The sequence below is a fragment of the Vulpes lagopus genome, chromosome 21 (assembly GCF_018345385.1).
Source record: "Vulpes lagopus strain Blue_001 chromosome 21, ASM1834538v1, whole genome shotgun sequence".
Lineage (NCBI taxonomy): Eukaryota > Metazoa > Chordata > Mammalia > Carnivora > Canidae > Vulpes > Vulpes lagopus.
In genome coordinates, this window is record NC_054844.1 from 11,636,618 (window position 1) to 11,659,139 (window position 22,522).

At 35.7% G+C, this 22,522-nt stretch overlaps 1 protein-coding gene across 1 annotated transcript in view; it reads right to left on the bottom strand.

Annotated features, from left to right (window-relative positions):
* LRP6 (LDL receptor related protein 6) overlaps positions 1-22,522 on the bottom strand; it is a 161,594-nt gene that overhangs the window by 9,136 nt on the left and 129,936 nt on the right. Inside the window, exons 16-20 of the mRNA XM_041735969.1 lie at positions 15,285-15,494; positions 13,013-13,138; positions 6,886-7,122; positions 5,902-6,012; positions 1,147-1,377 (exon numbers count right to left, since the gene is read on the bottom strand). Coding sequence (XP_041591903.1) covers positions 1,147-1,377; positions 5,902-6,012; positions 6,886-7,122; positions 13,013-13,138; positions 15,285-15,494 — 915 coding nt within the window. The remainder of the gene's footprint in view (positions 1-1,146; positions 1,378-5,901; positions 6,013-6,885; positions 7,123-13,012; positions 13,139-15,284; positions 15,495-22,522) is intronic.

Genomic DNA, 22,522 nt, shown 5'->3' on the forward strand with positions numbered 1-22,522 from the left:
AGCCTAACAGTTTGATTTTAAAACAATTTAAGCCCTCTTTTCCTAATAATAATTGAAAATACTTAATGGAGAAGGGAAATGAATATTCTCTAGAAGTGAACACGTATTCTACTGAGAAGTGGCCTAGAATAAGGCCAAGTAAATAGCTCCCATCTCTTCTCTCCAAGGACAGAAGCAGAGCTTTTCAAAATAGGAAGTTTTCAACCTTAGAGGGTTTGCAGAAGAAATGGACTATGGAGTGGAGGTTGCAAAGTAGGATAGATTAAACAATAGATTTGCTCAAAATGAAACTAAATCCAATTTTAAAGACATGAATACAAAGTATGGAAGATTACTTCTTCATCTACTGGATGCAAATGTTGTTGGTATCACAACCACCAATGCTGAAGAAGATATTCTATTATTTTCCAAGTTGACTTCCCATGTTTCACTAACTGAAAATAGGTATAGCAACAAGAAACCATTATCATTAACATTTTTAAAATCCTATTTGTTTACTTAGATTAACACCCAGAATAAGTTCTTATTTTCTGAGAGCTTTTGCTTGATGCCTCCTTCTCCATATTAATTTTTAAAAAAGGCTTCTTTTCACTATGGGTACCAGAAAATATTAAAAAGAAAGCCATACTTTCCTAGAGCAATATGGTCTACCCAAGTACATAGAATTTCTGGCTACTTGGCTACGCCTAAATAAACCCTAATAGATAATATATCCCTCCCTACTATCACCCAGCTATTTCCAAATCTGCTGAAAGGATATCTTAATCTATTTTTTTTTTTTTTTTGCCACCTTTAATTCATGGACTCAGCAGTACTGAGGTCCCCTGGTAGTGCATCTAAAGGACTTGTAGTTTATGATTCTTCACCAAACGTCTAGCTATTCACTTTCAGTAGAGTACATCCAGAAATGCAATATACGTAAGTACATGCAATAAACACAATAAGTATATATAAATGCATGTATTATGTATTTGCTTTATATCCTTTCATAGAAAGAAACAGTGCTAAAAGAGAATATTCTTATAATTTTTTAAACCCAAAGTAGCCTAGTTTGAAATAGACTCTAGGTAATATCCTGTTTCCATAATGGAAATTTGGCAATCTTGCCAGGAACCAAGACTTGGTTCTCAATCAGTCTTAACTCACCTGGAAGAGATCCTGACAAAGAACTTGGATGTGGCACATAACCAAGGGGCACAGAAGCTGGTCCATGAACTACATAATCGTTAGTCATGGTTTCCCCATCTCCCTTCATACGTGGACACAACATTCTCTGGCAGATAAAGTATATTGTTCCAGACACAAAAATGGTGACAATTACTCCAATAACTGAACCAACCGTATTGGTGGCCTGTGGAGCTGGTTCCTCAGTTGGATCTAAAATGAGAATGCAGTACAGTTATATAATGGAGAAATAACTGTAGACTCAAAATAGTTATTAAAAAAAGAGGGTCTCTACATAGAATGTGAGTTAGGGAAGTTACAGCCATTTTTTTTTTTTATGAATACATATACACCATGGGTATATGGGTATACAGGTAAATATCATTAGAAATCAAAATGAACTATCCTTAAGTGAAGACAGAAATAAAATAATACATTGAAAAGTATACCTGTAAATTGATAAAAACAAAGATGTAAGTGAATTATAGATTTAAACATCGAGCTCTAAATACATAGACGAAATTTATCCTACTTCATTTTGTATATAATAAAACAACATGGTTATTTTGAATTTCAGGGCCAAAAAGGATGGACCCAGGAAAGTCATCAAATGTTTTTACCTGGCATAATGAAGAAGCCAAAAACCAGCTCTGAGCTTGATTTTAGGTTTGAAAAGTGACATACAGGCCTGGTGGAGGTGAGATTAGAAGCTAAAGAGAGCATTAGCTCTGAGGCCCAATATGTTGGTGACTTCAGGATGAATCTTGAGGGCAAGAAATGTAAGGTCTCTGATACTTGAGTACTTAGAAAGGCCAGAGCATGAGAGCACTAGAGGAAGACCCTGCCAACAGCATTCAGTTTAACTAAATCCCTAAGCTATCTGAAGCTTTAGAAGCAGGGGGCATCAATATTATAGGTAAAGGGAAATAGCAAAAGGGTCGTCAAACTTAGTGTCACTCTTCTATTTAGAAGGAAAATCTTTCCTTTTTTTTTTTTTTTTTAATTTTTATTTATTTCTGATAGTCACATAGAGAGAGAGAGAGGCAGAGACACAGGCAGAAGGAGAAGCAGGCTCCATGCACCAGGAGCCCGACGTGGGATTCGATCCCGGGTCTCCAAGATCGCGCCCTGGGCCAAAGGCAGGCGCCAAACCGCTGCGCCACCCAGGGATCCCCTAGAAGGAAAATCTTTCCATTCTGAATAGTCAGACTTATCTCATACTGCAGATCATACACACCACACACATACATTTTTTTTTTTTTTTGAAAAAGAGTGCGAGAGACCAAGAGGGTGAGCAGGGAAGAGGGGAAGGAGAGGGAGAGAATCTCAAGTAGATTCCCTGCTGAGCAGAGAACCCTACACAAAGGGGCTTGATCTCACAACCCTAAGATCATAACCAGAGCTGAAATCCAGGGTCAGATGCTCAACCAGCTGAGCCACCCAGGGGCCCCACAACTGCAGATCTTTTAAAAACCTTCCTTCTGCTTCATCTTAAAGTCTCCCACCCACACAGCTAAACTTGCTCCCTGACAGATTAAATAAATCACAGAAAAAGGATATCCGTAAGTTACAGAATACACAGGGGCTGCCAGTTACATATTTTGTCTGCGGACTCTGGGTACCGACTCTCTCTAGTCCTTGTGAGCAGCCATCTAGCTTTCTTATTCCTTTCTAGTGCCTTGACACTGCTTTTTAAATGCCACGCTTTGAGAAAGAATAGTTTATATCCATTCTCACCAACTCTTAGTCTCTGGGTCACATTACTTAGCTCACTGAAATCACCACCACAGTGAAACCTGTCTGGTAGAGGTCAAAGTTCTCCTATTTGCCATAATCACTGAACTCTTCCTCTTGCTGACCTCTCTAAACATTCAATACGGATGCCTCTTGTTAACTTCTCAAAAATGTCTAATTGATATCCTTCCAAAATACCACTCTCTTAGTTTTACTATCTCTGATCATTCTTTCTATGTCTCCTTTTGTTGGCTTCCTTCTCTTCTGTCTCGTAAGTGTAGGTGCTTGCCAGAGTTCTATCTCCTGCTATTTTCCTCTACTTAAATCTGAGAAACTTCATCCACTGCCTCAGTTTTAACTATCTTTAATAAACTGGAGAGGCCAGTTTCAGAAACAGTTAATAAACTGTTTCTCTTGATCTAAGGACCCATACAATCATCAACAGCATCCTGGGATAGCCCACTGACAACCTGAATGCAACCTATCTACACCGCCTTCACCTTCACCAATATCTTGGTAGCTTCAGGGATAAATTAGATCATAAATAAAGGATGGCACCTGGGACAAATTGAAAGCATTTAAATTAAATTGTAAAAAATTAATAAAAAACCTGTACCAGCCAAATATTACATCTGCAGTCAAATATAGAATGATCCTTTAGTTTTTAATCCCTGCTATATATTCTAAGTAATGACTCTACTCAGTGAGGTACCTGAGTCAATCTAAACTTATCAACTCATCTAAATAGTCACAAAACCGTTTGTACTCTTTTTCTGAAGTAACTCTGAAATCTATCCTCTCCTTTCTACCACCACTGCTCCTCTTGATCTAGATAATTATCTTCTGCTTGAACTACAACAGCCTCCTAAGCATTTTTAAATCAGAGGCTGTAAGTCATTAGATAGTGAAAACAATTTAGTATGTCACAATCAGCATTTTAAAACAGAAAACTTCAGGATACATTGTACATAATATGGGTGAGTACTGTCATATGACAGGATGTTTCTTTTGTTTCTTCAAAGAAGAAACTTTTTGTTTATGTGTACACCCCATCTTTGTATTCCTCTTGATGTGATCAAAAAAGTGTGAAAGCACCCAATCTAACATTTCCCTGCCTATAATCTTATACTTCCAATCCATCTACTTCTACAGCTTTCACAATTACAAAGCCATGCCAATCCTTTACTTAAGCTTCTCAATGGCTCTTCATTATTCTGGATCCTGTCTAAAGGTTCTTTAGAAGAAAAGCAAAGTCTTCCATGATCTCATCTTTAAGTATGTTATGTTACTGATACCCATCCTCAAGACACAGCCTATATTTTGGCAGCCCCAGTTACATGTAGTTTCACAAAGCTGCCTGTTTGACTCTGCTTTTGAATAGCATATTCTCTCTGCTTGAAAGGCAATCTCTCCATTTATTTGTATAATTAACACGATTCACCGATCAAGACCCAATCTTGAGCACTATTTTTCTAAGAATCTTCCTTGATGAACTCCATCTTCATTCGTGAAGATCTGACCACTCGCTCTTTGGTGCTTCTATTGTACGGATCTCTATTATACCATATTTAATATCACTTATCACACTCCTTGATCAATAGTATCTACTATGAGCCAGGCTATAGATCTTATATACATTAAATTGTTTAAACTTTTCACAACCACCAGGTTCAATATTATCTTCATTTTAAAGATAAAGAAACTAAAGTTTAATAACAAATAATTTGCTGGTAAGAGGTGGAGCTAGAATTCAAATCCATTCTCTATTTAGCTTTAAAATCTTTATTCTCACTAGTACCTCAACCATAGAGGACTTTGAAAAACTTGGTACTGGAACCATGTACCCTCAACACATAGCAGGTATTCAATAAAAGTTTGCTGAATAAATGAATAGGTTCTAAAAGTCTTAGTAAGGCTCCCATTTGAATTTTGTAAAAATACTAGCATAATGTCTTCATTACGAGCAGAGAGTTTTTAAATGAAGTCTACCTAAATTCCATTAAATCAGTTTGATAGGGTAGATCCCTTTCTAGGGTAGATCTGCTGAATTCCATTTAGAACTAAGTTTATCAATTTGGGATGTATTTTATATCAGGACATTGGTCAGTAGTTATGAACCTTGAAGAAACTATGGGTTAGGTATACTAGAGTCTTTAGGCATAGGGGTATATATGTTAGCCAAAAATCCTTAGTCTGTATTCTAAGGAAGCTCTTAAAGTCACTGAGAAACTGCTGGAAACAGGTCAAGAAAAAAATGAGAGATGATAAACATGGGCTAATGCTCAGAAGCTCAAGCTTATACCACTGACTGATTTCTACATATCTAAATGGTCTGAGAATTTCCTAACTTAGTTGTGGCAAAATAATATTTATTCTTTTCTGATGCTTTCCTAAATGTTTCTGTGAAGATTTTTGTGCCAAGAAAACTGCTGTCTTTAAAGAATTATTAAAAGCAAAACATAAAAAATCCTTCTACAAATAACTAGCTTAACATTAATGCTGTTTCTTTCCCTTTTTTTTTTTTTTTAAAGATGTTTATTTTAGAGAGAAAGAGAGCACAAGTGGGGAGAGGTACAAAAGGAGAGGGACAGAATTTCAAGCAGACTCAGGGCTTAACCTCATGCCCTGAGATTGTGACCTGAGCTCAAAGAGTTGGACGTTTAACTGACTGAGCCACCCAAATGCCCTAATGCTTGTTTCTTTTTTTTTTTTTTAATATTTATTTATTTATGATAGACATAGAGAGAGAGAGAGAGGCAGAGACACAGGAGGAGGGAGAAGCAGGCTCCATGCCTGGAGCCCGACGTGGGACTCGATCCCGGGACTCCAGGATCGTGCCCTGGGCCAAAGGCAGGCGCTAAACCGCTGAGCCACCCAGGGATCCCCCCTAATGCTTGTTTCTTAATAAAGAAATACTAATTATAAGCAAAACTTACCCATAAAGAAAAAGTATTTTAACAATTCTCCTGTAAGAGTAATATATATGGTTTTAGTCCTACTTACAACAATCCAGTTCATCTGATTTGTCACTGCAATCCACATTATGATCACATTTCTTATGTTTTCCAATGCACTGACCGTTGGAACAGCGGAACTGATCAATTAAACACAGCACTGAGAAAACAATGTAAATAGTTTTCTTATTTTTACTAGCATGTCAAACTCTGGCAAGAGTCAAAAAGTACTTTTGGGGTGCAAAGGAAAAACAAATTAGACTTTAAAATATAACTTAAAAATTATTCTCTGGGGATTTCCATTGGTAGAGAAAAAAGAGTGGAAAAGAAATCCAACAGGAAATTTCCTGTTTTGTTCTTTTACATTTAAGTCATCTTTCACTAATAATTCTGTTAAGAATGAAAGAATTCTATCTACATGCATTTCTAGAAACTAAAAAATTCTAAAGAATTTGTTCATTTTCACCATGTTACAAGTTAGTGGTACAAAGAGGAAGAGATGAAATTATTTTACATTGTAATAAACTAATCCACTAATTCAGAGTTCACTGGAAACAGGCTATTTTTTTTTTAAAGATGTTATTTATTTATTCACAAGAGACACAGAGAGAGAGAGAGGCAGAGACACAGGCAGAAGGAGAAACAGGCTCCATGCGGGAAGCCTGACGGGGGACTCAATCCTGGGTCTCCAGGATCACGCCCTGGGCTGAAGGCGGTGCTAAACCGCTGAGCCACCTGGGCTGCCCTATTTTTACATACTGAAAGTCTATAAAATTTGGGCCTCATTTCTCAATCTGCAAAGCTTACTAAAGTATATAAACCTTATGCATGTTAAGTGGATTAAAACAACAATTTGGAATATGCTAATATGTTTAAACAAATAATGTCAAATGTCATAATAATGTCATAATAATGTCAAATGAAAAAAACCCCGAAACTACCACTGAGCCAAAGCGATAGTCTGAATTTCAAACAATCCAATGTTAATGGAAAAAAAAATAATAAATAACCAGGCCCCAGGAATTTCGGATACCTTCACAGTTCTTCTCATCTGATTTATCCTGGCAGTTTGCATCTCCATTGCATCGGAGGGCACCATCAATACACTGCCCACTGGCACACTGGAATTGGGACTCTGAGCAAACAGGGCAATTGAGCTCATCACTGTGGTCTTCACATTCAGTAAACCCATCACACCGCCAAGCCACAGGGATACAGTCAATTTCTCCCGTGAAACAAGTAAACTGCTGAGGAGAACATGTTGGGGGTTCTTCAAATATGAAGAACAGAAGGGAGAGGAGTGACAAAAACAATAGTCACACAAAGGTACAAACACACTTGAGTGAAGCTCATTTACTAATTAACATATGCAAACCACTTTTTAATAGATAAAATCTGTAAACTATACCATCTAAACAGAGCATACCATTTTTACATTACATTTAGATTTACTGACTTGCAAAACTGTAAGACAGAAAGAAGTTTTCTCATATATGATACTTCAAGTGGGATTATTTGCAATCCATTATAATCTCACACATAACTGAGGAATGATCACTATAATCATCAACCTCCAAATATTTTAAAGTTAGTCTAAAATTCATAAGTTTTCTAGTGCTGAGGGTTTTTCAAAGAGTGGTCCAGGAATCCCTGGGGAAGGAGATCTACAAAGTCAAAACTATTTTATAATAATACTGAGATGACACTTGCCTTTCTCATTACACTTGCACTGATGCAACAAAAGGAAAGATGGGTAAAAGTCTCAGCTCCTTAGCAAACTCAAGGCAGTGGTATCAAACTGTCTTAGTAGTCAGTGCATTCTACACACCCACCACATACTCACAGTTTAAAAAAAAAAGAAAAGGCCATTTTTATTTTTAAATGTTCTTGATGAATCAAAGTATTTACTATATTAAAATCAACTCCTTGAATATATGCTGTTTTTACCATAGTATCTGATAAAATGGGAATTATGCATAAAGCTCAAGTTGCATACCCCACTATGATGGTTTCTCATGGGAAAGCACTTTGAGATGTAAGCTTATTAACCCAAAATGGAACACCATCTTTATTTTAATTTGAAAGAACTACTGACAAACTATAGTTATTTATACTTAGGTATCTGGCAGGAAGTTTTCTAAAAAATGAACTAGTGAGCCCCTATTACTTCAAGGAAAACAATGGCAAATCAATAACACTGTATTTTTGTAGCATAACAATGGAACTTTTAACCAGAAATAAGAATTTTGGAAAACCTGTATCTAACATTGCAAGGCTGACAGATTCCCAGTACTCGAAAGTTTTTCCTAGTGAGATAGGTGGTGATATAAACATGTGATTTCTGATATTTGTCTAAAATCTGAAGATCTGGGAATTTCTGATTGGAATTCTAGTATTTCTAAATGACCATGGTGTATGGTTATAAAATCATGCTTGGGTAAAATACCCATTCAGAGAACAAAATAGATGAACAAATTTTAATATGAGATTATGAAAAGTTACTATGGTTTCAAATTCCACATGGTAACTAAACCTACAGAAAACTTCCACTTGAAATATTTGGTGTAGAATTCAAGATATATAATTATTTGAAAAGACTATTACTATAGCTCTCTGTTCACCAGCTACACCTCTCTACAAGGCTAAATTTCCTTATATATTTCAAACAAAACCACACATTACAACAGACTGAATGTAGAAGTAGATAGGAGGATCTGGCCACCATTAAAGAATTTATAAAAATGAAAAAAATTGCCACATTTCTTATTAAAATTATTTTGCTTCAGAAAATGTAGTTAACTTTCTTATTAACAGGTTTATTTTTTATTTTTATTTTTTTTAAAGGCATCCCTCTTAACAGGTTTAACTTGTGAACATGTAAGGGCTTATTACTGTTATCTTTTATAAATATTTTTTAAAGTTCTTGGTTTTAATTTTGACTGTATTAAATATAGATAAATATAACCTATGCAAACAAAAGTTGTTTGGGGTCCTCAATAACTTTTAAAAATGTAAAAGTTGCTGAGGCCACTTTGAAAATTGCCATTCAAGCCCAATTTCTTGGTTTTTACAAATGAAGACACGCCTCTGAGGCTCAGAGAGTGACTGGTCAAGGTCACAGAGCTTCAGATAAAAAAAGAGATAGCTAACAATAAAAGATAGGACCAGAAGGAGAGTCTCCTTAGTTTTGGCCCATTGCCTTTCATTGCTATTACCACAGGCTCACTGACTTCTTTTAAAAACATGTCTGTTAGGGACACTGGGTGGCTCAGTGGTTGAGCATCTGCCTTCAGCTAAGGGTGTGATCCTGGAATCTCCAGACTGAGTCCCACATCAGGCTCTCTACAGGGAGTCTCCTTCTCCCTCTGCCTATGTCTCTGCCTCTCTGTGTCTCTCATGAATAAATAAGTAAATAAAATCTTTAGAACAAAACAAAACAAAAAAACTTGTCTGTTAAATTCTCTAGATAACATAACTTTATTAACAGGACTATGGATCAGAAGACCTTTTTTTTTAAATAAAAAAAAATATTTTATTTGAGAGAGACAGAGAAAGAGACTATGCAAGAGGGAGAGAAGAGGAGAGAGAATCTGAAGCAGACTCGGTGCTGAGTGCAGAGCCCGAAGTAGGGCTCAATCTCACAACCCTGAGATCACGACCTGAGCAGAAACCAAGAGTTCAATGCTTAAACAACTGTGCCACCTAGGCAACACAAACTTTTTATCTTTAAAGTAGAGAATACTGCAAATGTGAATATTTTACATGGGGTATTTGAGCTATTGTTTAGAGAGGGAATCTGAGTCTATTACATATTCAGCACTATAAGTGCTTATGAGGAGAATAAAAACAGGTAAAATATATGGTCCATGCTTTAAAGAGTTTTATTTTGATTAGGGCTAGGAAGAGACTAATGAACATACAACAAAATGTCACTCTGAACTTTATGTTAGGCAAACTGTGGTAACAATGCTACAATTCAGAGGAAGGGGAGAATAATAATGGCTAGTGGAGGTTTATTTATTTTTTAAAAAATATTATTTATTTATTTATGAGAGAGAGGCAGAGACATAGGCAGAGGGAGAAGTAGGCTTCCCTGTGGGGAGCCTGATGTGGGACTTGATCCCAGGATCATGACCTGACCCAAAGGCAGACGCTCAATCACTGAGTCACCCAGGCGCCCTGCCGCCAGTAAAGGTTTATATATCATGAGGAGATGCTCCTTGAAAAATAAATTAAGACTTAGGATGGCATGCAAAAAAGAAAAAAAAAAAATCCCGAAATACCACAAGTAAGTCCAGAGGCAAAACAAAACAGAACATGCAACAGTAATCATCTAATTCTAAACAGCCAAACAAAAATAAAGTGAGATATAAAAGGAGATAAGCAGTAGATAAGGCAGGCTCAAATGAAAACATATCTTGAAGGTCAGGCAAATGAATTAAGATTCTGTACTTCATTTATCTCCACTGTAAAGTCAATGTTAAATTATCAATCAATCCCAACTTTTTTAAAAAAAGATTTTATTGGGGCATCTAGGTGGCTCAGTTGGTTAAATATCTGCCTTCCAACTCCAGTCAGGATCTTTGGGTTCTAGGATCAAGCTCTATGTCAGGCTCCCTGCTTAGTGAAGAGCCTGCTTTTCCCTCTCCCTCTCTTCCTGCTTGTTCTCTTATCTCTCGCTCACTCTAATAAATAAATAAAATCTTTAAAAAAATTTTTTTAAAAATATTTTATTTATTCATGAGAGACAGAGAGAGAGAGGCAGAGACACAGGCAGAGGGAGAAGCAGGCTCCATGTAGGGAACCCGATGTGGGACTCAATCTCAGGACACCAGGATCACGCCCTGGGCTAAAGGCAGATGCTCAACCGCTGAGCCACCCAGGCATCCCTATAAAGATTTTATTTTTAAGTAATCTCTAAACTGAACATGGGTCTCCAACTCACAACCCCAAGATCAAAAGTCATATATTCCACCAACCAGCCAGCCAGGTGCCATAACAAAAAAATCTTATACACTAACACTGATTGTAGTTTTATTTTTAAGAACAAAAAAATAAAACAACTAAAATGTCCCTCAAAAGGGGAATAAACTGTGGCATATTTTTACAATGAAACACTACTCGGCAATAAAAAGAAATAAACTACTGATAAACTCCTCTATATGGCTGAATCACAAAAATCTTAAGAGAATGAGACACAAAAAGAATACAAATGTCATGATTCCTACATAAAGTTCAAGAAGAGACAAAGCTAAATTATGGGGATAAGAATCAGATTAGTGGTTACTTCTGAAAGAGAAGTGGCTATGGAAGGACACCAGGATACTTTTCCTAATGACAACACTGTATACCTTATTTGAGTATATTTGATTTGAGTGAGGTAACACATTTGTTAAAAGGCCCTATTAATTTAACACATAGTTAAAAATATTTAATACACGCTTTTAAAATAATCACTAAATGTGAAGGAAAAAAATCAAAGGTCTTTTCAAAGACATCTTTTTTTTTTTTTTAAAGATTTTATTTATTTATTTATTTATAGAGACAGAGAGAGAATGAGAGGCAGAGACACAGGCAGAGGGAGAAGCAGGCTCCATACAGAAAGCCTGACATGGGACTCGATCCAGGGTCTCCAGGATCACGCCCCGGGCTGCAGGCGGCGCCAAACCGCTGCGCCACCGGGGCTTAAAAGACATCTTCTAAGTGAAAGATGGTATCTTTGTTTTATCTATGTTATAATTACATAAAGGTAATTTTTCTAAGATTTGCCTTATTAGAGTAACAACCTGGCACCTTGATATACAAACACATGCTATTTTTTTTATTGTGGTAAAACATACATAACAAACTTTACTATTTTAATGTATATAGTTCAGTGGCATTAAAGACATTCACATTATTGTTCAACACTTGCTATTTTGGGGAAAGACCCTTTAAGTACCAGAACCTAGCTTTTACTGTGCACATATATGATCTACCCAACTAACCTGTATGCTCTATCTCAAAGATCTTCAAATCTCCTGCAGTCTCAGCAGAGTGTCTCACAGCTGCTACTCAATACATTTTTTTTTAAAGTAAAGTTAGAGTAAGATATTCTTAAAATTCCATCCTATCAACAACTTTTATATCTTGAGTATATAAACCAATCTTTGTACGCAGAAATATGTATTTTGTGTAGTTGTCATAGTAGAATATCATATCTGTATAGGTGATTTTTTGAAAAATCAAAAAATATATTTTGGCTTCTAGTTAAGCCAAATTTTGGCTACATTTTTATATGAGCTTATGGTCATGTTTAAAAGCTGTATAAACCCAGTTATTTTACCTAATTTTCCTATCATTAAAAATTAAATTGCTTTCAATCTGCAGACTGCCACTGTAGAGAATGGTCTTTTCTCTTCAGTTGAATTAATTTAGGATTATCCCCAAGAGGAGAATTCTGAATTAAGGTAGTGACTATTATTATGGTATTTGATGCTACCATGCTATGCTTTTTTTTTTTCCATGCTATGCTTTAACAAAAGAATATACCAATTTATTATGCTCTCATGAGTGATTGAACCAATTTCACTATCACATTACTGCAGTAGTATCTTAAAAAAATTTTTTTTTGCTAGGTAAATAAGTAAAAACAATACCAAACTACCAATAGATGTGAATAAAAGAATGCTTTTTTCACTGGATACATTCCCAGCAAATGATACATTAAATTGGTAGAACCTAGAATTCAGTAAATGGAGATTATAGTAAGTAGAATTAATTTATATTGTGACTTTCTGGGGTGAAAAAAGCTACTTTATTGTTAAGAAATATATTCATTTACAAGATTAATTTCCCCTAATAAGGGCATTTCCACCTTAGTCCCAAGGTTAGGTTACATCTGCTACTTGTCATGATGGATTAGCTCTTCTCCCTCTCCCTCTCCCTCTGCCTCTCTTAATCTAGCATTCTGTTGATTTGGCAGTGAAATTACTCTTTATTTTGGGTTATTCTTTATTCACAAATAACCCAAAAGGCTAAGATAGTACAGATGAATGGAATATAAGTGACCAATCAAGTTAGGAGAAAGAGTAATTTCACTGCCAAATCACAGAATGCTAGATTAAGTCATGAACATGTTAACTGGTATATGGACCTGCAGAAGGAAATAACATATTTACCTCCACAGGACAGCTCATCTTGAAGCAGAACCAAGTGCATGGGGCAAGAGCACCTTGTAGTACCATCTCCTTTCACAAGACAAATATGTGAACAGCCACCATTATCCTGAGCGCAAGGGTGCTGTCCTGGGGAAAAATAAAAAAGGAGAAGACGACGAAAGAAAGAAAAAGAAGGGAGAGAGGAAGGGAAGAAATGACACCTCAGTCAAAATCAACTTATGAATTGCCAAGGAAACCAAACATAAAATTACCTTGGACTTTAATCCCACTAACAATAAAATTCCTCATTATATCCCTACACAATTGCAAGAAAATGAGGACAATTTAAAAACACAAAAATATTTATATATATAACAAATTGATTAGTGAAACTAAAAACATTGCTAGGGAGAATGCAGAGTCCTAGACATTATTCTATTTAAAATATAAAAACTCTTCTAAAGATTTTAACTCAGAAATTCTACCTTTCTAAAAGATGACTTTACCCAAAAACTATAGTTGAATGAAATATAGAAATTATGAAATATGGAATATTAAAGTTAAGAAGAAAAAACTTAAATTCACATGGATTGCAACCACTCAGAGACAACCAAAATTATTTGCTTAGTCAACTGCAAAAGGTAATTTGCAATGTTATAAATGTTTAATTTCCTTAAATTTGGACTAAATTAAATAAATACAAACTTAAGCAATTTTTCAAAGTCTGTTTCACAAATTGGATTTAATGATGTTGCTTTGAATTTTCCACTTAGCCTGTGTTATAAGCAACTTGACATGTCATCAGAATACCAACATCTAATGTAGCCACCCATTTATTGTCTGTATTCTCAATAACACATCAGCCCTGCTTCAGTGTGTGTTGATGAGATTGAAAGAGTCAGCTATCTGTAACTCAGCAGATGTGTCAGACTACACAGATGTCCCAAAATAGCCATCAGTCATATTACACTAGAATATATAACCTACATAGCACAACCTTTTAATTCCATGAAATTTCTGATAAAAATCTCATTCTCTTTAATATCAGAAATTTAAAGAAAAATTTCTTCCTAATAAAAAATCATATTTAAGTGTTGAATTATAAAAAAAAGATATTCCCTCAAAAGTTCTGAAAATCTCCGTTGAGATTTCCTGCAATAAAACATTCATTGGTCAATTGAATAAACAGCTTAGAAATTAAGGCCTTACTTCTATTAAATGTTCAGCCTAAGTCACATGTCATAATTTAGAGTGACAATGATTCTAATTCTCAAATACCTCTAAGTTCATGAACAGTGACAACATAATGAAGACTTGAACAAGCAATGGTGCTTCCATTCCGCTATTCTCCTTTCATACTTCAGTTCGATTTTAAAGCATTAGAGGCTGAGAAGGAGTTCAATAGTTCTCTCTTTAATATTTCATTTAACATTAGCATTCCTGGTACAATCACATAAAACCCAGAGTAGTGATTGTTACGAGGAGTCTTTTGATATTATCAAGAAATTAGGGCAAGATGATTAGCCATATTCAAAGATTTTAGTAAGATAAAAAAAAAATGTTATGGGCACTTTTCTAAGCTGAGAAACGAAAAATGTATCTAGGAGGAAGAAAACCAAGTGCTGTTAAGCAATCTTCTCTAAGTTTATTTCAAAAACTTCTAAACACACTAATTTGTAGTTTGTTTTTGCTTAGTAAGGTTATTCCAAGATAACTATATTCAAAATTACACAAATATAATTTTTGCTTTTGTTCAAATGATGGGGGCACACAGGGAACAAGAGAAATATATACTTTATACCAATATTCTTAAAGGGGCTGAAGGTGAGAAAGAAGACATGACAAGTAAAGCCCTTGTATTTGGGGAAACATTTGAAAAGGAGCAAGACCATTCCTTTCCCCACTCCTGTTTTATGGGGAAAAGATGTTAATTTGAAAAAGCTCCCAGATGAGTTTGTGTAAGGTTTTAAAAAAAATGGCAAAATTAAAAGTGCACAAAATCTTTAAAGAAAAAGGTAAGAAGGGGCACTGGGGTCAGTTAAGTGTCTGCCTTCTTCTGCTCAGCCCTACATCAGGTTCCCTGACAAGCGGGAAGAAGTCTGCTTCTCTCCCTCCCTCTGCTCCACTCCCCTGGCTCCTGCTCTCACTCATTCACTCTCTCAAATTAATAAAATCTTTAAAAATAAATTAATTAAAATAAAAAAGGTGAGAAGACACATAACATCTTAATTCTATCTTAAATTCTTACAACAAACATGAATCCTGCAATTAGCAGTATGCCATCAGCACTTACTATATTCCTGAAGGTTCAGCTCTTTCACAGCATGAATGTCACTAAGCTGGGCAATTCGAGCCTGGACTTTGGTTCTACCCTCTCGGCCTGTCATGTCAATTTTTTCAATCATTTGCTGCTGCTTATCAATCCAATATAGCCAGTTTTCAAACACAGTCAGTCCCACAGGCTGCAAGATATTGGAGTCTTCTAATACTATTCGGTTGGCACCTTTGAAAAGAGAACATTGAACAGAAATGATTCATATGGGTCAAGTCACATACTTAGCAATTACGATCAAATATCAGTTAGATTCCAAAAGTACTGAAAAGAAAAATATGATGAATTGTCTACTGCAAGTTAAAATCATTCTGAGAAGACACATACACAAAGAACAGATTAGACATTTAAGCACAAACAAAAGTAAGTGCCCAATACATACTAAAATACCCTCGTTCATAGAAACATGGAAAAGAGAGTAGCTTTCAAAATTTTTAAAAAGCAGAGTCCATTTTTCAAATTACATTTTATGAAGAGTCTTAACATATAAATCAAATAAAAATGGGACTTCTCTAGATAAAGCAGTCGTGGTGAGCCCAGAGCTCTAAGTTCTCAGCTCTTGGCCTCCCCTACTTGCTGAGTACACCTGAAGGCTCTGTGAAGAACAACTCCACCCTCACTCTATCTGGCCACTCAAAACACAGAAAAAATGACTGATTCAAAAGTTATCTGGTTCAAACCTCACCACAAAGAATTATTTCTATAACATCCCAGACATAGGATGTTAACTCTTAACAGACAACTGTTCTTACTGTTGAACTTTAAGAAGGTTGTTTCATACAGTGTGTTGGAATCTGTGCCCCATTCTCCATCCCCGCAGATTCTCCCTCACTCAAAAAGAAAAAATGTATTCATTCCTTCCCCGATCCTCATAATAGTCCTTCAAATATCTATAGAACATTTTCTTAGTTCCTAAGTGATTAGAGTTTAATTAAAGAGAGGTATTAGTTTCTATTTTAGAAATATCAGGGAAAGTTCTAGGAAAGAGGCAAGCATAAAGCTAAGTTTTTAAAAGGGAGAAAAACAAAAAAACAAAACAAAACAAAAAAAAAACAAAAAAAAGGGAGAAAAACAGGGAGATATTCCAGATGAGAAGGCACTGCTTAGATAAACATTCAGATCCATGGTAAGTTAAACACAAGTTCTCTAAGGCTTCTTCCTAAAAATTGTAGTAAAAAATTAGGGTATAATGCCATAAGAACAAACAGGACAACAGAGCACAAAATGATACAAATTTAGAAGTTGGAGCAGACCAGGGATAATGACATAGTTGCCCAAAGAAAGCTAAATGCCCGCAGCTGGTGAAGCCAACAACAAAATCAATTAGCTCAGGAACTGGAAGCACCAGGTAATTTTGGACGAGCAAAGGGAGGAGTTACATGGCTGGGGCTGAGAGAAGAGGACTGATTGAAAATAAGTAAAAGAAGCTATTCACCTCTTGGGTCTCCTCTCTTCCTCTACCAGAAGACTGAAGATATACCTACTAAAGAAACTGAACCAGATTTTTAACATACCAGGCAAAGACAAAGAGGTAGTGCCATACATGGGATTTTACAGGGGCTATTAGTTAAAAGTCCACTTTCTAATTGGTGAGACTAAGGTTCCAAGAATACTAGCAGCCAGCTTTTATCTTCCTCCAGAAGACCAGAAGACATCCCTATAGGAAATACAAACCACCACCAACAATAATAAAATAAAAAAACCTGAGGTGTCCAAGAGAAAAAAACTTCAGATAGTGTCACCTTGGGGGTCCCATCAGAAAAGAGCCAGGTGTTCATAAGATTCCCACTCCTTCACAGGCAGCAGCAGTGGGGAAAGGCAGAGTTTTTAATGCCTCACTATTAAGTTTAAGACAACTAAAGATCACCAGATATCTAAAATTTATTTAAAGATTTTATTTATTCATTTGAGAGAGAAAGAGAGAGAGCACAAGCAGGGGGAGAGGCAGAGGGAGAAGCAGGCTCCCTGCTAAGCAGGGAGCCTGGATATGGGGCTTCATCCCAGGATCCTGAGATCATGACTTGAGCCAAAGGCAGATGCCTAACCATCTGAGCCACTCAGGTGCCCCAAAACTTCTACTTTTAAATTCAAAGCCCAAAACAAACAGAATAAAGGAATTTAGAGAAATAGATGAAATTTAATGCAGAAGAAAACAAATCAACAGCAACAAAAACCTAACAGGATACTTATGATGGGGGCAAGGCATTCACAGAACACAAGAGTCCTTGGAAATAAAAAATGATACCTGAAAAAAAAATTCAAAAAAAGACTGGAAGATACACTTGAAAAACTCTCAAAGCAGAACAAAAGGATAAAGACATGGATAATTGAGAAAAATAGTTATAGTTAAGATCCAAGGGGATCCCTGGGTGGCTCAGCAGTTTAGCTCCTGCCTTTGGCCCAGGGCGCGGTCCTGGAGTCCTGGGATCGAATCCTGCATCGGGCTCCCGGCGTGGAGCCTGCCTCTCCCTCTCCCTGTGTCTCTGCCTCTCTCTCTCTCTGTCATGAATAAATAAATAAAATCTTAAAAAAAAAAAAAAATCCAACAACTGAGTAAAAGTTCCAGAATGAGAAGATAATTAAAGAAACAACATTAAAAACAAAAACAAAAACAAAAAACAAATACAACTTTCTAAGAACTGAAGATGTAAGTTTCCAGATAGAAAGGCATCACCTACTAATCAGTTCAATGTAAGAAAGAGACAAAGAGGGAAGTCAAGGAGGGATCATACAAAGGCACAATTTAATTATCATTAAATTCTAGAACATCTGGAAGAAGAGATGTTAAAAGCTTCTGGAGGGGAAAATAAAGGATCATATATAAATAGGAACCTCAATGATATCAAACTTCTCAACATGAGATGCTTGAAGACAATAGAGTTCTACCTTCAAAATTGGGAGAAAACAGTTATGAGACATGAATGCTATACAACATCCTAATTAATATTATTTTTTTAAGATTTTATTTACTCATGAGAGAGAGAGAGAGAGAGAGAGAGACAGGCAGAGGGAGAAGCAGGTTCCATGCAGGGAGCCCAATGCGAGACTCAATCCCAGGACTCCAGAATCACGCCCTGGGCCAAAGGCAGGCGCTAAACTGCTGAGCCATTCAGGGATCCGAACATCCAAATTATTAACCAAGTGTGAGGGAGAAAAATTCAGACAAATAAATAAAAAATTTTAACCTCCTATGAACTCCTTTCAAGAAGCTAATAGAGGACGTGTTCTACCAAGAAAAAGAAATTAGCCAGAGAAATGGAATTCAGTAAATAGGTTTCAGCACCACGGAGACTGGCAAGTGCATTCCCAGGATAATAATGGCGAAAGGAAGTTGGCCTAAAAAGCAAGCAAACCTAGATTGGAATAAGATGATAAATTCAAGAGGTATGCTTTTAATTAAAAAAGATGGATTGCTTGATGCATCTGTAGGTATTGAAACAATATTTACATTAGACAAGATTAGCTTCAGGGGGAAAAAAGCTATAGAAGGAAACATGCTAATGGTAATATTTTCATAGCCATAAATAACAAGTAGGAACTTAAAAATTATAACTATCCTGGGAGGATGGGAGGAAAATTCTTGAATATTTTGAGGCTATACAGTTAAAGAAAGCAAAATCTTTATTTTCCATCACAGGAAGTCAATGTGTGATGTCTAAAGTTGAAAAATCAAGAAATAGCCATTTTAAGCAAGTTATTTTAAATAACAAAGTAGATGTTTAGGGTAGGAACTGAGAGTAGATAGAGCAGTACACTTGTTTTTTGTTATAAACTAAGAAGCATTTGATTTCCACAAATATTTACATGTATTACTTTGATGAAAATTTAAATTAAACCTAAAATATTAGGAGTGAATAAAAAAGATTAGCTGGTGGTATTACAAGGATGGCTTAAAGTGGACCACTGAGAAAAAAGAGCTGTTAACAGTGTCACTGAGGACCCCTGACATGATAAGGACCTGATCTACTTTAATGGCAGTTAAAAGGGGTGTAAGTTAAACACCAGAACCAACAATGAAAAGATATGCTTCTTTATTCAATAAGCTACACAGGTACTAAATGCAATCCAGTGTAAAAGGCTCTGTCTGTAAGAGGCCAAAAATATGACGCATAAAGAAATCCATGACCAAGGTGTATGATTGTTTACAAATCTATAAGGAAGGAAAAAAAAAAAAAGAAAGAAAACCACCAACATTATACTAACCTTTTTTAGACAACAGAAAAAGAGGAAATATTTCTTTTCATGAGGCCAATGTAACCTTGATGGCAAAACACCAACAAGTACATTATAAGAAAGGAAAATTAAAGGATAATCATTCTCATGAATACAGACACAAACATCGTAAACAAAATCGACCAATATAATAAAAAAATGTCTCATGCCAAGTTTGATTTATTCTAGCAGAGTAGGAATAGAAGGGAACCTCCTTAATCTGTTAAATACGTTATCTACAGAAAAACCTTAGCAAACATAATACCTAATCATGAAGTATTGAAAGATTTCCTCCAAATCAAGAAAACAAAACAAAATGAAACAACCCAAGGATGATGATGATGATGATGATGATTATTATTATTCTATTTAACACTGTATTGGAAGTCCCAGCCAGTGCAATAAAGCAACAAGGAAAAAGAATTGAAAAAGAAGAAATGAAGCTTTCATTAATTTGTAGATAAATGATTCTATGATCTTCAAATATTAAAGAAACCACAGATAACTGAATTTAGCAAGGTCCCTGGGACCAAGCTCCAAAACAGAATGGGAGAAAAAAAGGAAACTGCTTTTGTATTCCACCCACAATCAGAAAATGAAATATTAAAAATTTAGAATACTCTTTATCACTAGCATTCAAAAGCCTCAGATACCAAGGAATAACTCTAATGAAAGATATCTATCTACACAGAAAAGTATAAAACACAGAGAAAATTAAAGTTCTAAATAAATGGAGGGATATACCATGTTTAGCATTTGGAAGACTAATATTATAAAAAATAACAAATTGACCTACAAATACAAAGTAAACCCAGTCAAAATTCTATTAGGTTTCTTTCATTTTTGGTGGAAACTCAGAGGCAGATTCTAGAATATAAATGGAAGTGTAAATGGTCAACAATAACTATCTTTAAGAAATATTAAAGGAAACCGCCTGATAAATTTGTTAGGACATTACAAGAATTAAGACAAAATATCATGAAAGACCAAGTGACCAAGGGAACATTAGATTCCAGAAACAAACTTATACAGTCACTTCATTTATAACAAAGGTAATGTTAGAGTATAGTGAAGAAAGAATCACCTTCTCAAAAACTGGTATAAAATCAAATAGTAATATGGGGGAAAAATTTTTTTAACCCTTACCTCACACCATTTACAAAAATATATTCTAAATAGATCATAAATCTAAATGAGAAAAGTTAAACAAAAAAAATTTTAGGGAAAAAAAAAACCCACCACAAAATATTTTTGTGACTTTGCAGTAGGCAAAGATTTCTTAAATAGAACATAAAAGGCACTAATCGTATGGGAAAAATTAGTAAACTGTACTGCACTAAAATTAAGAACTTCTTTTTCATCTAAAGACATCATTGGAAGTGTGAAAAAAGGTAAATCACAAATTGGAAGAAGATTCATGCAATACATATCCTTTTCTATAGAAGAAAGTGTAAAGATGTACTAAAAATGATCAAATAAGACCTAAACAAATGGAGGGATCTCTGACCACCATCATAGATGAAAAGACTGAATTTCTTAAACATGCTAATTCTCCTCCAATATATATGTAACTTGATAATGGATTAACAGTCTGATACAGAATTTTTAAAAATCAGTAACGGAAAAATGGGCAATTAATAGCAATTCATGGAAGAAATATGAATGACCAATAAATTAATATCAGACAGGGAAATCCAAATTTTATTAATGACATATACTTTTTAAACTACTGGATTAGTAAAAATTGGGAATTCTAACAATACCAAATACTGGAAGGATAACTCATATACTTCTAGTGGGGATTTTTTTTTTTTTTAAGATTTATTTATTTATTCATGAGAGACAGAGACAGAGAGGAAGACACACAGGCAGAGGGAGAAGGAGGCTCCATGCAGGGAGCCTGATGTGGGACTCAATCCAGGAACTTTGGGATCATGACCTGAGCCGAAGGCAGCCACGCAACCGCTGAGCCACCCAGGCATCCCCTCCTAATGGGGATTTTAAGTTGATATAATCATTAAAGAGAAACCTGGATGTATCTATTCAAGGTGAATATATACATAACACATTACATAACAATTCTACTACAAGGTTTAGGCCACAGAGAAAAGTTCAAGTATCTGTATAAGAATACTCACTAAACCACTGCCTTTATTTATTTATTTATTTATTTTTTAATTAATTTTTATTGGTGTTCAATTTACCAACATACAGAAAAACACCCAGTGCTCATCCCGTCAAGTGTCCACCTCAGTGCCCGTCACCCATTCCCCTCCAACACCCGCCCTCCTCCCCCCTTCCAACACCCCTAGTTCGTTTCCCCGAGTTAGGAGTCTTTATGTTCTGTCTCCCTTCCTGATATTTCCCAACATTTCTTCTCCCTTCCTTTATATTCCCTTTCACTATTATTTATATTCCCCAAATGAATGAGAACATACACTGCTTGTCCTTCTCCGATTGACTTATTTCACTCAGCATAATACCCTCCAGTTCCATCCACGTTGAAGCAAATGGTGGGTATTTGTCATTTCTAATGGCTGAGTAATATTCCATTGTATACATAAACCACATCTTCTTTATCCATTCATCTTTCGATGGACACCGAGGCTCCTTCCACAGTTTAGCTATTGTGGCCATTGCTGCTAGAAACATCGGGGTGCAGGTGTCCCGACGTTTCATTGCATCTGAATCTTTGGGGTAATGTCAATGTTACCCAGGGCAATTTACACATTTAATGCAATCCCTATCAAAATACCATGGACTTTCTTCAGAGAGTTAGAACAAATTATTTTAAGATTTGTGTGGAATCAGAAAAGACCCCGAATAGCCAGGGGAATTTTAAAAAAGAAAACCATAGCTGGGGGCATCACAATGCCAGATTTCAGGTTGTACTACCAAGCTGTGGTCATCAAGACAGTGTGGTACTGGGACAAAAACAGACACATAGATCAATGGAACAGAATAGAGAACCCAGAAGTGGACCCTGA